General features: G+C 35.6%; 1 protein-coding gene across 1 annotated transcript in view; it reads left to right on the top strand.

Moving 5' to 3' along the window:
- Positions 1-16,379, top strand: part of DOCK2 (dedicator of cytokinesis 2) — a 1,640,323-nt gene that overhangs the window by 1,123,042 nt on the left and 500,902 nt on the right. Inside the window, 1 exon segment of the mRNA XM_053718563.1 lies at positions 12,740-12,818. Within this exon segment, the coding sequence (XP_053574538.1) occupies positions 12,740-12,818 (79 nt within the window).

Genomic DNA, 16,379 nt, shown 5'->3' with positions numbered 1-16,379 from the left:
ACTCTTAGGTCACACATCAATTTACCTAACGGGGCTCCTTGCTCCTTTTGAAGGGCCGTCGCCCTAGCTATACAGAAACCTCTTAGATAAGCTTTTAATGCGGCCAATCTAATCTGATGTGCTGTCTGATTTACATGGTTGGTTGACAGGAATTGGTCAATTGTCTCAGTCAAGTCCGGTAAAAAAAGTCTTGTCTTCCCACAAAAAATTAGGAAGTCTCCAAGTTGGCCTAGCCGAACTATGCCCATCTTCTCTTAACAAGAATGTCACTGCATCATGATCGGACCAAGGGCAACTCTGTATTCTCGACTCTGAAAGCCTATTCATGGTCCAAGAATCGACAAAAAAATAATCTAAGCGTGAATACGAGCGATGAGGGGGCGAGAAGTACGAATAGTCCTTAGAATCTGGGTGGCATGATCTCCACACATCATACAATGAAGACTGATGTATGAGGTGTCAGAATTTGGGGGCTGTAGATGTGGAATAAGTATCAATTAGTCTACCACTTGAATTTTTTTTTATCAATTAGGGGATCCCACACCAAATTAAAATCGCCACCCTACTTGCTTCTGATTCGGGGTGTAGATATTTACTAGGGTATAAATGTGATTGTTAATTTTGCAGACTAATATTAGAACTCTACCTTCAGGGTCCTGTTCAATATGAATTTGGTGAAAAGCCACATCTTTACTTATCAAGATAGAGACTCCTCTACTCTTGTCATGATAGACTGAGTTGAACATTCTTGGATATTGTTTGAATTTTATATTTGGGATCTTATTAGCAGCCCAGTGTGTTTCTTGTAAGAAAGATACATCGCTATGGAGTCTTTTCAAAAGGTTCTGTAGTAGACTCCTCTTAGTGGGGGCATTTAAACCCTTTGTATTTAAGGAAACAAAATGAAGACTAGGTTCCATCCTAAAAAAAAACAAAAAGGAGAGGGGAAAGATGTGGATTTAGGAGGTGGGGTAAGGAGAGGGTATTATGGAAAAGAGACCTCTTATGGCTGGTCAGAGGGACCCAATATAGTCTATGTCAGTTGAGTCTACCACATTAGTAGCTCAAACCATAAGAGTATATGCACAATATTATATATAAAGAATATGGGGAGTCATCGTGTGAATCTGTGTTCTTTTGTTTACCTTTAGTAAACTGTGATAATATCTGGGGGGGGGATTGGATTTAGGATCTACAAATAGTATATTAAATTAGAGTATAGACCATGGCTGGGGGGGTGGCCTAAAGTCTATTGCGGTGGTATATAAGTATTCCCACCATTCTGTTCAAATATTCTCATTCGCTATGACAGTTCTTAATAGTTTCAACAATTATCTAGGAATTAGGGTCAGGGGACATGTGGGCTATGGGCCCTATATTTATATAGGTAGGGCGATATTCGCCATTTATATTAGCTAGATTAATATGGTAGCCAGTCAGGGTCCTGTGTGAATTACTACCAGGCTGAAATGGCAAAAAATGTTAATAAAGTAATACATTCATGTAGTAGAGATCACTATTAGTCACATTTCGTCTCAATTTTTTCACAAACATCGTATTGAGCTGAGGTATGAACATATGATAAACCATAACCGTGAATATAGTGGATTGCAATCTCTAAGAAACTTCATTGTAAAATAACAACATCAACACCGCGGCAGGGACATAAAACACTATATCGCAAATATAATAATATATAACATAAGCAACAGCCACATTTCAAGGTTCCTAGCCTCCCAACTTCTATCTAAAACCTAGGAGAAGTGCTCTAGCTTCCCTACTTACCATTTTAGGGAGGATAGGGTCATTAGAATCAAATTGCTCCATGGCTCACATACTCAATCACATAACCATTCGTTTCAGGAACAATATAACAACAATAGGAGTCTCAGAGCATATCATAGGCCACAGGCATGATCATACTACATTTTAAACTTCATTGGCTATCGCTATGTGGTGTCACAAATAACACTCTGGCTGGAGTATGGAACAGTAGAGTGTTAATATAGTACTCTATAACAAAAATAGTAGTCATGCTTTAAAAATACAAGACCCCTCATCTCTATCTAGATCCTAGAAATATTGTTCTAGTATCTTCACCTATTGATATAGAGACCCTGTTGGGGGCAAAACCCCTAAATAAATATCTTAGCTCTGAAAATTTTAACATTTGTATCTCTGGAGTATGGTGCTAGATATATTCATTACTGTGAACATGTAGAGTACTCTAGTGTTCCTACTTATCAATCTAGGGAGGATAGGGTTATTAGGATCAAATTGCTCCAAAGCTCACATACTCAATCACATAACCATTCATACATTGAAGTTTCAAGAACAATATAACAACAATAGGGGCTTCAGAACATGTCATGGGTCACAGGCATGATCTTACTACATTATAAACTTCATTGGCTATCACTATGTGGTGTCACCAATACCAACCTGGCTGGAGTATGGAACAGTAGAGTATGAATATAGTACTACATAACAAGAAATAGCAATCATGTATCAAAATTACAAGACCCCTCCTCTCTATATAGAACCAAGAAATATTGTTCTAGTATCCTCACCTATTACCAAAGAGACCCTGTTGAGGGCAGGAACCCTGAATAAATATCTTAGCTCTAAAATTGCCAACATTCGCATCTCTGGAGTATGGAGCAAGATATATTTATTACTGTGAACATGTAAAACCAAAACAGGGATAACATATTATTGAGGTCCAGAGATGTCCCCCAGTGTAACAGAAGATCTGGCTCAGTGTTGTAACCAGTTCATGGCAGACAAAAGGGCTAGGCCGACATCAGCCCATAATTAGCATAGATCCACTGATGGAAGAACAGAGTCATTAGGATCAAGTTTTCTGGGGGCACATATACTCAGTCTCAGAGTAATAAAAGCATCAAATTTACAGGAACATCGTAATACTATTAAAAACAGCATAATCAATAGTATACTTATCAGTTATGGTCTTCTAGGGGATCAGCAGTCTGGTTTATCATGGCGTGATACTTGGCGAAACTGTGTCTCTTAACAGGGTGAAACCTTTGAGGGAGCGGTCTCCATTCCTCTGCAGTTGGCCTCATATCTGAAGAAGGAATCTTATCTTGATCTTGTTCCTTGTGAGGTGGGGGCTTTGTTTCTTCTTCTATGGTTCTTTTTCTGGTCCATCTTTTAAGAAGGAGTTGGCCTTTGTCTGGGGTATTAACTGTATGAATGCGACCATCATTGTGTATTAGCAGTTTAGTGCGATAACCCCATCTATACTTTATTCCTAACTGTCTTAGTGACTTCTCGAAAATTCCTCTCTTCTGAACAGTAAATTGGGATAAATCTGGAAATATTTGTATACCTTTAAACTTCTCTGGTAGAGAGTGGTTTTGAAATATGGCTCTCAGGATTTGTTCCTTGTATGTAAAGAAATGAAATCTAGCTATGATATCCCTAGGTTTTTCTGGAGGAACATTTCTCCCTCTAGGGAGCCTATGCACTCTATCAACCATGGTCTCATTAGGAAAGCCTGGAGGTCGAAGGAGTTCACAAATCTCAGTAAGGAATTTACCTAGATCTGGAGGAAGGATATCTTCTGAAATACCTCTAAATCATAAGTTGTTCCTTCGAGACCGATCTTGCATGTCAGCCATCTTGGTTTCTATTGAATACATCATGTCAACCAAAATCTGTGAATAGTTTGTTAAGTTTACCTGCTGCACAGCCAGTTCCTCCTGCTTTCTTTCCAGAATATCAATGCGTTCACTAATGGCCCCTATGTCTTCCCGGCAGAACCCTTAATAGCCTTAGTGAGAGACTCCTGTAGAGAGTTTAACTGTTTAGTAAGGGTAGCCACAATATCCGATGCTGTAGAATCTGCCATATTATCTCCTATTTTGAGGCAATTTTCTGTGGAGGTGCCCTTGTCTGTATGTGATAGGGAGCCTGTTCTGTCATCTGTGTTCTGTTCAGTGACATTTTTCGGTTAGAAATGGTCAACCACAGATTTCTTATATTCTATAGGATTAGCATTTTTCCTCCTAGACCCCTGTGGCATGTTAGAGGAGGCTTTCTTCCTATCTGGACCAGAATACAGAATTTATCTCTTAACCCACTCTCCCTTTTACAGATGAAATATATACAGTCCCCCCTTTTTTCTTTCTCTGCTTTTTTTACCTTTCTTTTTTCCTTTAATAGTAGCAGTTTTAATGTCTCTTCTATTCCCAGTGAATGAGGATTTAGTTACAGGCCCCGGCCATGATGGCCTTCTAGTTGGTTACATATTCATATCTTGTAGACCATATTTACAAGTCCAAATGTCTCTCGGTGTAGCCAAAACTTATGATTAAATCATGCCAGCTATCATTTTTCTGTGTGAGAGTTATCTAACAGTGACGTGCCCGACTTTTTAGCCACTTAAAAAATCTCTATTGCAGGTCTTACAGTAAATAATGGCACCCTTTTGCACCTCAGTAATCTGAAAGTGTCCACCGTGTCTTGGATGTGGTTGATCGGTAGGTAAAGGCCTTCTGGTGTCTGAGTTTAGAAGCCACGTGTTTTGGGGCCTAACTTGACTGTTGTCAAGAGTAGATAATAGCGCCACTTGGATTTTGTGTTCAATATAAGTGTTGTTATATTAGACCAGTGGTAAAGATATATTGCAGCAGCGAGATAGTGATTGAATATTTACACATCTTAGAAAGTAAGTACTCTCAGTGTGTGGCTTATTGTACTCACGGATCCAGGACTGGAACCCACCGGTAAGTTTGCTATCCTCTCATATGCCACGCCACTGCTTATTGTTGTTGCAGCTTCTGCCCCAGCTTCAGTTGGTCTCGATCACCTCTGGAGCGGGTCCTCGACCCTCTAGAGCAATCTGGCTCAGATGTTCGTTTGCTAGGGCTGTCGGACCTACCTCAGATCAGTCACCGCTATCCGGAAAGAAAAAGTGCAAATGATCAATTCCAAAACTTTCCAATATTTTGTCCGCTTGTCGGGCAATCACCTCAGTACTCCACTTGTGTCTCTCTTATAACCAAAAGTGAGGTTTATTAGAGTAAAATAAGGATTAAACTTTCATGATTCAAATAGGGCATGCAAAATTCTGGAGCAGACTGTCCCTTTAAATCTAAAAATTGTAGTTTACCTATGACTCATAGACTGTAGTGCATCCTTCAGGATCAAGAAAGCTATCTCTGCAAAATTGTGCCCAATGGTAGAAACAATTTTATTTATTTTTCCATAACTGGCCGCAACAATAGATTCAATTTTACTATCAAAATGAAAGTAAATGACAGTTCAAATTGCTTTTAAACCTTTAAATCTGTACAGAATTCTGCATTTAATGGCTGATATATACTGTGTATAAAAATCTTGAATGTTCATTTAAACTATGTCTGTTTTTTTTTTATTTAAATTTCCGCTCTTCTGTCTGTGTTCTGACATGATTGCATTACTGTGGGTAATGCTGGCAAATGCAATTAACATGTCTCTGTATATTAGAATGAGACGAGGCAGATTTAGTATTTGATATAGCTGTTTCTTAAAATCTTAGGTTAAACAGGAATTGGCAGATTCAATAAATTATTTTAGTACACTTCCCTAATGTTGAAGGGCACATTTATCACATTTACCACTAAGCTTTAAGGTAATAATGTGTACTATTAACCAGTTGATGACTGTTTTTAGAGGCTATTTTGTTGTTTAAAACATATTTACTGCATATTATTAACATGTTTTTGAAAGAAGAATTTACACATAAACAGAAGCATGCCTAAGACCTTGACCCTGGGCAAAATTTAAGACAGTAGAATAGGAGCAAACTGTACTAGTTCCTTTTGCAAGGATACTTTGGAATACATCCCGATGCCTTATTGTCAGGGTACCAGGAATCAGACTGAGATGAGAAGTGCAAAAAGAGCTGGTAGCCAGATGAGCCGAGTCCAGCCAAAGCGAGTAGTCAGACAAGCCGAGTCAGGAACCAGGCGGGACATCAGACAGCCTGTTAATAAAAAGGAACAGGAACTCACAAACAGGTCTGAGACAACGCAAGGCCAAAGCATACTGAACAGAGGCCCTTTAAATAATAAGTGATAACATCACTATTCTGAGACTGCAGCCTGTCTCACACGGATGATGTACAACAGTCTGGCTATAAGAGGGCGTGCAGGAAATTAGCAGCATCACACACTCTGCACCAGATTCAGCATGAAAAGGTAAGCAAATAGCTGTCAGCAGCACATGGCAAACAAAGCAGGGAAAAAACCCTGACACTTACGTGTGCCCATTAAATTGTCAAAGCAAATACAAATTTATAATACTTATAGTAGCATATCTCCCATCACCTCCCATAGGCTTCTATGACAGAGAGGTGAAGAAGGATTGTGTTTTTTTTTTTTTACTGGATCTTTGAAAGGATGGGCGGGACTATAGAGATGACATAGGCAGTGCTAGGGGAGGTTTGACCGACTTGGCGTATGTCATGGGCAGAGTCAGCAAAGTCCCTAGGACATTTGTCATAATAGGGGAGTTCTGGGATGGTTCAGCAAGCAGATAACCTTACTTGTGACAATCCTGCAAATCTGTTGTGGTTGGAAGCTCTGTAATAATAATAATAATATTAATGCTATAATGGATAGGAAGAGTAAAGCAAAGTCTTGTGATAAGACATAATTGTTAAAAAATGAATTGCTATTTCTAGCAGTAAATTTTGTAATATACATGATTGCAGATATAAAAAATAACGAAAACTTGATTTCATTTTTTTTATTTCTTTTCATAGATATATATAGAATTTACTCATTATTTCTTTATAATGGTAGATATTAAAGCTCGCCAAGAAGGAATTAAAAAACATTGGGTCTGGTACATTTTTCAATCACCAGAGGGGCTGATGATGTAGTTTTTATAGATATATAGATGATAAATAGATAGATAGGTGATAGATAGATAGATAGATAGATAGATAGATAGAGTCCTCATCTATGGCAGTAAAGGTTGTGGCTTCCCATGGCAGGACCCTGGGGTAGTTTCATTCTGGATCTAGTTGATTGAACATGACACGTCAATACATCCTTTGAAGGCAGAGGGAATGATGGTCACCTTTAGGGTTGCTTTGCATGGGGGGGGTTTGTGTTGCTAGTGGGAGAGATTAGGTGGTAATGCAGATGGGAGAAGTGTTGGGTCAGGTTTAATTGTACACCAACAGTGCTTACCTCTCTTTCTGTTCCTGATCTTCAGCTTTCCTCCCTTCCCTGTTTGTTTGTAGTTGACCTTGTTGACTGTGGCAAAGACCTGCAGGAGTTTGGTGCTTTTGAAGCTGTGGGATAATGGGCAGCATGGTTGTATCATCCCAATGCTTGTTAGAGGTTGGGTGGTAAAAGCTGCAGCTTCCCATGGTAGTCCCCTGGGTGAGTTCTATTCTTGGTCCAGTTAGTGGTTGAAGTGAAAGATGGTCTCCCTGGGGGATGATTTGCATGAGGTAAGTTGTGGGGATAAGGCAGTTCCTCACCTGTGTGTTAAGCTGTTAGCCTTTAGAATATTGGGTTTGTACTTAGGGACTCTGTGCCTGTCCTAACCATTGGCATTTTTAAGTTAATACTTTTCAGTTGAATTCTAAAAAGTTAAAGGGACACTGTAGCCAAAAAAAATCTTTTGTGATTCAGATAGAGCATGCAATTTTAAGCAACTTTCTAATTTACTCCTATTATCAAATTGTCTTCATTTTCTTGTTATGTTTATTTGAAAAGCAAGAATGTAAGTTTAGATGCCGGCCCATTTTAGGTGAAAAACCTGGGTTGTCCTTGCTGATTGGACAGCAAATTTAAACAAGTGCTGTCCATGGTCTGAACCCACAATTTGCTGGCTCCTTAGCTGAGATGCCTTCTTTTCAAATAAAGATTGCAAGAGAATGAAGAAAAATTGATAATAGAAGTAAATTAGAAAGTTGCTTACAATTACATGCTCTATCTGAATCATGAAAGAAAAAATTTGGGTTCAGTGTCCCTTTAACTTATTTTTATTTGTTGCTAGTTAGGAATACATTTTTAACAACTTATTAGAATGCAAAAACTGTGCCTGTCACATTAATTTTCAGTTGAAAAATATCACTATAGTGTACTTGTCAGGGGATAAATGTTACTAGTGCCCTCAATGCCAAAGATAGGAAACAGAAAAAGACACATTTATTACTCAGCCACTGCAATTAGCTACTCCTCTTCCAGTGTGTGTGTACATATATATATATATATATATATATATATATTTATATACAGTATATATATTTATATACAGTATATATATACAGTATATGTGTGTGTGTGTACATATATATAGAAATATATATATATATATATATATATATATATATATATATGTGTGTATGTGTGTGTGTGTTATTATTAATGTTATGTGTGTCTTTTTCTAATTTAAATAAATCCTCATTATTAAGTTGGCAAAGTAGTACCAAAACTATGCATTTCAAATATACTAAAGGTGAATATGCGTTATTTCTGTCAATTAATGAAACTAAATTCTATATAATACGTCTTTTGATCCAGAATTAAGGATATCTGCATATTATTAAAAATAAAGTCTTGTTTTTTAATTGTTTTTTGTTGTTTTACAATGAATGTTCAATATTAAAATATCACCAGTTTGAAGCCTTATTAGTTGACCTACTGCTTGTTTTTATCAGATAAATACTACTCCATGAAATCTATCCCATTGCTAGATCTTTTGAAGTACAGTGCTTTTGTTGTAGCTTTTGTCTACAAATTATCATATGACTATATTTTGTGCCATATGTTCATGTCCTAATTACTCAAAAAGTAATTACTCAAAAAAAATAATAACAAAAATTCCCAAATAAAGTTTCAAATTGAAGACAAATTTGTTTATTTGTTAAAATAATATAAGAATTTGAAATCACTAGTTAATTTAGAATGTTCATTTTATACATAAAACTCAAAGTAGTTGAGTAATGTCATGAACAAGACTTATTTAGATGTTTCTTCTTCTTTTTTTTTTTTTTTTTTTAAAAAGATAGAGTTAAAGCTGAATATTTTGACTTTTAAATGAATAAGGAGTCTATTCTTGTTTTTGTGGAATTTAGTTTAAAAGGAAATTAAACCCAAACTTTTTTTTTGTTCATGGATCAGATGGAACATATATTTTTAACAACTTTCGAAATTACTTCTGCTATCATTTTTTTCTTCATTATTTTGGTATCCTTTATTGAAGGAGCAACAATACACTACTCAGAGCTAGCAGGTTACACCAGTAAGCCAATAACAAGAAGCATATATGTACAAGCATCAATCAAAAGATAGCTCCCAGCTCCTGGACATACCTAGGTTTGTTTGTCAACAAAGGATACAATGAGAATGACGCAAATACGATCATAGAAGTAAATTGGAAAGTTATTTAAATTATATGCTCTATCTTATGAAAGTAAAAAAATGGGTTTCATGTCCCTTTAATAAAATATTGGTAATAAATTTGAACTTGTTCTCCTTTAGAGGCAACTGCTGGGAAAAAAAGCAAAAAACTTTATTATTCATTTAAAGAGATAGGAAAGTCAAAATTAAACTTGCATGATTCCGATAGAGCATGTCATTATAAGACACTTTTAAATCCACTTCTATTTTCAACTGTGCTTTGTTCTCTTAGTATCCCTTGTTGAAAAAGAATATGCATATATCCTACACTAGTGGGAGCTGCTGCTAATTGGTGCCTGCACACATTTGTCTTTTGTGATTGTTCATCTTGCTGCCAGTAGTGCAATGCTGTTCCTTCAGCAAAGGATAACAAGTGAACAAAACAAATTTGATGATTTAAGTAAATTGGAAAGTTGTTTCAAATTGTATGTTCTCTCCAAATCATGAAAGAAAATTTTGGAGTTCCCTGTCCCTTTAAACTATACTTAAACTAACTTTGTACATAGAAAAAGTACTGTGCTGCCAGTATAAATTCCCAAGATGGCAATGATATGTTTCTTATTCTTGGTAAATGTCAAAGAAACCTGTTCAAAATGAAATAATAAATAGATAGATAGATAATATAATTTTAAACAAAATTCCAATTTACTTCTATTATTTAATTTGGTTCATTCTTCAGATATCCTTTGTTGAAGAAATATCAATGTACATGGGTGAGCCAATAACTCGAGGCATCTGTGCAGCCACCAATCAGCAGCTACTGAGCTTATTTAGATGTGCTTTTCAACAAAGGATATCAAGATAATAAAGCAAATTAGATAATAAAAGTAAACTGGAAAGTTGTTTAAAATTGCATGCCTTTCTAAATCATGAAAGAAACAAATTGTGTTTCATTTTTTTTTAGGGGAACGTTTTTGACAAATGTGTATAGAATAAATATTTCAAATGATCAATTGTGAACAAAATGAGCATTGCTTTGCTTTCATATGAGTCCAGGGTCATAATTATCTCTTTATTTATAAAAAATGCACTCCAGCTTCTCTTAGCTATGGCTAATGTAACACATTCTATGGGATTTTTGTTTGTTTTTAATATCCCTTTAACTGAAGATTTCCAGCATCTGTGAGATGAGAGTTTTCTGAAATGCCTGCTGATGTATTATTGATGCTTTATTTTAAAATTTAAGACAAATAGTCTTTTCAACTAGATTTATATTTACTTTTACCAGTTTGAATAATCTCACATATAAGACTGTAAAACATTTCTTAGTGTTCTTATGTTGACTCTATTAGTGAAAGCAGCCAATAGCATGCTCAGAGCAATGTCCAAGGAGTAATTCTTAACTCCTTTTCCTGTCTTTCATTCTGTCAACCATCTACTCTGCCACACTGTCTATTCCTATTGGATTTCATGACATCCTATTTCATGCTTCATCTGCTGTGACTGTGGTTTATCCTCTTTTTGACTCACATCCCCACTCGGGTTTCTGTCATTGAACATCACTTTAATATCAACACTAGTTTTTAACTTAACGTAACAAGTTAAACACATTTAAACCTTAAACTTATATATTTGCCATCTTTCTATAATTGATGTAATAAATTCTGGAAATCTACAGTTAAAAAATGGAAGATTTATTCTTTAGTATGTTGCTAAGCAACGATTAACTTATTACTCAATCAGAAATAAAATGTTTCTGACACTCTATATATCTTTTTACCATTCTGCACTATTTACCTGAAATTTAAAATTGTTCCAACAGTTCTTAGTGGCAATTGCTGTATTAGCAACCCAGATAATATTATTTTTAGTAGATTGTGAGCTAGAGATAGACAATGGGGATTATAGATTGTTGCCATGGTTCCCTCTAAGGCAACATTTTCTGAGCAGCCCAGTAGGGAAACAGTTAATAAATATGTCTAAATATGTGTGTATATATATATATATATATATATATATATATATGTGTGTGTGTATATATATATATATATATATATATATATATATATATATATGTGTGTGTGTGTGTGTGTATATATATATATATATATATATATATGTGTGTGTGTATCTATGTGTGTACATATGTATTTATATATTTATATATTTACATACATATATACATATATGAACATGTGTATATATATATATATATATATATATATATATATATATATATATATATTGCTCAAATATTATAGTATTGCAGTATGCAGTGATACCTTTTTTAGTCGACTAACATAATATTTCAAAGGCAAGTTTTCAGGAGTTTTCCTCCCTTCCTCAGGTCTGAAGCAAGTATTAGGAAGGTAAAAGGAAGGAAAACACCCGAAAGCTTGTCTTTAAAATATTATGTTAGTCCAATAATAAAGATATCACTGTATACTGCAATACTCTGGTATTTGAGCATCTTATCTACTGAACTAATACGACTAATTCAATCTTAACTACTATATATATATATATATATATATATATATATATATATAAAATAAAGGTGGCTGTCAGCAGGTGGGTGGATCAGCTATCTGGACTTTGTATATTTACATATATATATATATATATATATATATATACTCCTCCTGTGTCTGCACTCACACTTCATAGTAGTCAACAACCAGGGTGCTAAGTCAAATAATCACTATAAGTGCAAATGAGGGACTGCACTCCCTGGATTTAGAAAAATATCCCTTTAGTTTTATTCAAACATAATAAAAATGGTGATGTTTTGGGGTATGCAGACCCCTTCCTCAGACCAAAATTATGTTTGAATAAAACTAAAGGAATAAGGACATCTGGCTTTTGTTGATGATTCAAAGTTCAAGTATTTTATAATACCTGTGAGTGCCCTTACATCAATAGATAAATCTCTCTCTCTCTCTCTCTCTCTCTCTCTCTCTCTCTCTATATATATATATATATATATATATATATATATATATATATATACTGTGTATATATATATATATATATATATATATTGATTTATGTAGGTATACCTATACATTTTACCAAAAAAAATAATCAGTTATATATAGAAATATTTATTTAAGAATAAAAAGAACATATTCTTCTATGTGAAGAACATTGGAATGGAAAATATTCATATTTCAAGTCGGGTTTAACGCTCTTGAAAAAGAGCAAAATAGTTGCATCTATTTCCACTATATTATATACATTTCATATGAGTTGTATCTAAAAATAAATTTATTTTTGAGTGCATTTATGTCATTATACTATCTTGTTTATTTTATTTGTTGTGTTGTTTACATTTTTTATGATTATTCAAAATTTTCATTGTTTTTTAATAGGGTGTTCCTGCGAGCCATCAACAAGTTTGCCGAAACCATGAATCAGAAATTTCTTGAAAACATGAATTTTGAAGTACAGGTACAAAATCATTTTAATGTTTGCTTATGCATGTATGTATGTACGTAAGTACAATATATGGCCAAAAGTATGTGAACAACTTACTGTCACACCTCTATGAGATTGTTGGACATCCCATTCCAAAACCATGGGCATTAATAGGGAGTTGCCCCCACTTTTGCAGCTTCAAAAGCCCAAGACTTCTAAGAATGAATTTTACAAGACTTTGAAGTGTTTGTGAGAATGTGTGCCTATTCAGCCAAAAGAGCATTTGTGAGGTTAGGTACTGATGTTGGACAAGAATATCACTCAAGTTCCTCCACACCAGACCCTTCAAACAATTTCTTTATGGGCCTCACTTTGTACACAGGTTCACAGTCATCCTGGAACAGGAAAGGAACTTCCACATACTGTTGCCACAAAGTTTGACAGACCCAGTTATCTAAAATGTAAATGTCTTTGTATGCTGTAGCATTAAGACGATCCCTCACTGGAACTAAGCTCAAATCCTGAAAGACAGCCCCAGACCATTATCCCTCATCCAGTAAACTTTGCAGTATGCAGTGTTCATTCCAGTAGGTAGTATTCTTCTGGCATCCACCACACGTAGATTTTTCCATCAGACTGCCAGATACTGATGCATGATTCATCACTCCAGAAATCACATTTGCTCCAATGTCCAGTGGTGACGTGCTTTACACTAATCCAGCTTGGCATTGTGCATGTTGATGTGAGACTTGTGTACAGCAGCTCGGCCATAGAAAACCATTTCATGAAGTTCCTAATGCATAGTTCTTGCACTGATGTTGCATCCTGAGGCTGGAACTCTGTGAGTGATGCAACAGATGATAGTTACATTATACACATTTCAGCACTCGGCAGCGCTGCTCTGTAAAGTACATGGTCTACTACTTTGTGGGTGGGATTTTGTTGTTCTTTAATGCTTTCACTTCACACAGTAATATCACTTACAGTTGACCATGGCAGATCTAGTAGGTCAGAAATTCCACAAACTGACTTGTAGCAAAGGTGTCATCATATGATATTGCCAATGTTAACATCACTGATCTGTTTAGTATGACCCATTGTACTGCCAATGTTTGTCAATTGAGATTTAATGTGCTGGATGTTATGCACATGTTAGCAGTGGGTGTAGCTGCTACACCATAACTCAATAATTAGTATGGGTGCTCACATAAATTTGGCCGCATAGTGTATGTATGTATTTATGTATTTTTTATTATTATTATTGGTGTAGGGATGGTGATGTTTTGATTCCCAGTTGCTATCTTGACATATATAAAACAATTTGGTTTAAATACTGTATCTGCAATAGTCAAACTATCAAGTTAGCAGTATTTTTGGATTTGGTATTGCAATTGTAAGCTGAGCTATAGAGCCACTTTATAATTTTTTTTTTTTTTTATAGTATGCTTTATGTTAAAAGAGTTTTTATTTCAATCCGTAAGGCAAATACAGTTTACATTCATGAACAATCACATTGTTACCTTTGATCTAGCTCAGGTTGTATTTCAGATGCATAATAAAACAATACAATAATTATATACGTTGAAAAAGTTTTCTGATTATCCTTTTAGGGTCATTTCTGTCTTAGTTGGTGATTAACACAAATAAATGTTTCTAATACCCTATCTTTTCTGATGTAACTTACAATCTAGTTGGGTTTATGCCCATTCTATACACTCGGGGTCATACTTTAGGATTATTATTCCAGTTTTAACAAATTAAACGGTAAACTATGTAAATTGACAAAACTGAAAAAAAAAAAAAAAAAGAAGAGAAATAAAAAAAGAAAAAACTAATACAACTATTCTATGTGGTCGTCCTTCTTTTTACAGCATCTTATGAACATCTTTATCTGGGTTTCTAAACAAGTAACTTAATTCACATGTCTGTCCATCTGTCCCGCTATTCTATGCCTACCCATCTTATTCCTATTTCACCTGTTCCTTGTGGCACTATTTAAGCTCCAATAATACCAGATCTTCTGGAACTGGTCTGCTGTGCCCTGAATCCTTGAGGCTCCCTCTGACATTGTGTAAACATCTTGGATCTTATCCCTTACCTCCTTCCATGTAGGGGCTCCCTCTTTCCAGTAACGAGCTATGCAGACTCTAGTTATTGTACATATAATTTTAATAAATTTATTAATTGGTGGTATAAACCTCGGATACCCCCTATTCAGAAGTGCCTGGAACATGGTCAAAGTTATATTTTCTTCTAGTAATTGGCTTAGTAGCTCATTTAACTTGTTCCACGTGGGTCTAATTAACCTGCATTCCCACCACATATGCTTATATGAGCCCCTCTCTCCACAACCCCTATAACATAGTTTGGTTTTATTATTGGAGTAATGGGATGTATGTAACGGGGTCAAGTACCATCTGAATGTGGTTTTGATAGCATTTTCCCTAAGGTCAGCACTTATCAAACCTCTACAGGATTCATAGAAAGTCTGGCACCATTCCTCCTCTGAGAGAGTAGTTCCTAGATCTTCTTCCCATTTTAAGACTATGTTGGGCTTAGGTTTATGTTTGCCTTCCTGAATGTCAATATAGAGTTTGGATATCATACGTTTTTCCCTATCTGTCGACTTGCAGGCCCTTTCGAGATTTGTATTTGGTTGTCGTTTATAATGTTTAATGTATTTAGTTAGGGCTGATGTAATCTGTAAATAAATGTACCAGTGTAATTTATCTGGTTGTAGGGTTTCTTGTAGCTGATTGAAGGTGATTATACGACCACTTATCATAAAGTCTGCTACTCTATAAAGCCCCTTGTTTATCCATTTACCTATCTGTCTCTGTGTTTCTTTGGGTAGAAGGTATCTCAAGGGTCTAACCCACGTATGTGTAGGCAAGAGTTCTTGGGTCTTTGTGAGAGAATTCCACAGGGATATTGTGTCTGAAATAGTGGGAGTCCCACTACTGTCTCGTCTCGGTTTCAATCCAGAGTCCCATAGTATACTATCTGAGTTGTCTTGGCCAAATAGTTCTTTCTCTATTATTGTCCAGACAACATTATGTGTCTGCTTGCTTAACAGCGAGGCTTGAGATATCCTTGAAGCTCTGTAATAATCTGTCAAATTTGGCACCCCAACTCCTCCCAATTGTCTGTGCTGGGCCAGGACATGGGATGCTATTCTCGCCCCTCTATCTCCTCGTAAAAAGGAGTGGAGGTCGGATTGTAATTTCTGCAGATCCAGGGGGGGTATAGTAATAGGTAGTGCCCTGAACAAATACAGCAACCTGGGGAATACATTCATTTTAATAATGGACAGACGACCATACCATGAAAACTTTCCCTTTTTCCACTTTCTCAGATCCTGTCTAATAGTTTTATATAGTGGGATATAATTGAGTTTATATAATTTATCTATTGAGTCTGCTAATTTGGTTCCCAGATAGGGAAGTGAGTGTCTAGCCCATGTGATCTCAAAATTAGTTTCTATTAGTTTTTTTGTATGAGAGGGGATCGACAATGGTAAGGCCTCGCATTTGTCCAAGTTAACCTTGTATCCTGAGATTTCCGAGAATTCCTGCAGAATCTGATATAAGTGTG

The sequence above is a fragment of the Bombina bombina genome, chromosome 6 (genome assembly GCF_027579735.1).
Source record: "Bombina bombina isolate aBomBom1 chromosome 6, aBomBom1.pri, whole genome shotgun sequence".
Lineage (NCBI taxonomy): Eukaryota > Metazoa > Chordata > Amphibia > Anura > Bombinatoridae > Bombina > Bombina bombina.
This window is presented reverse-complemented; position numbering and strand designations above follow the sequence as displayed.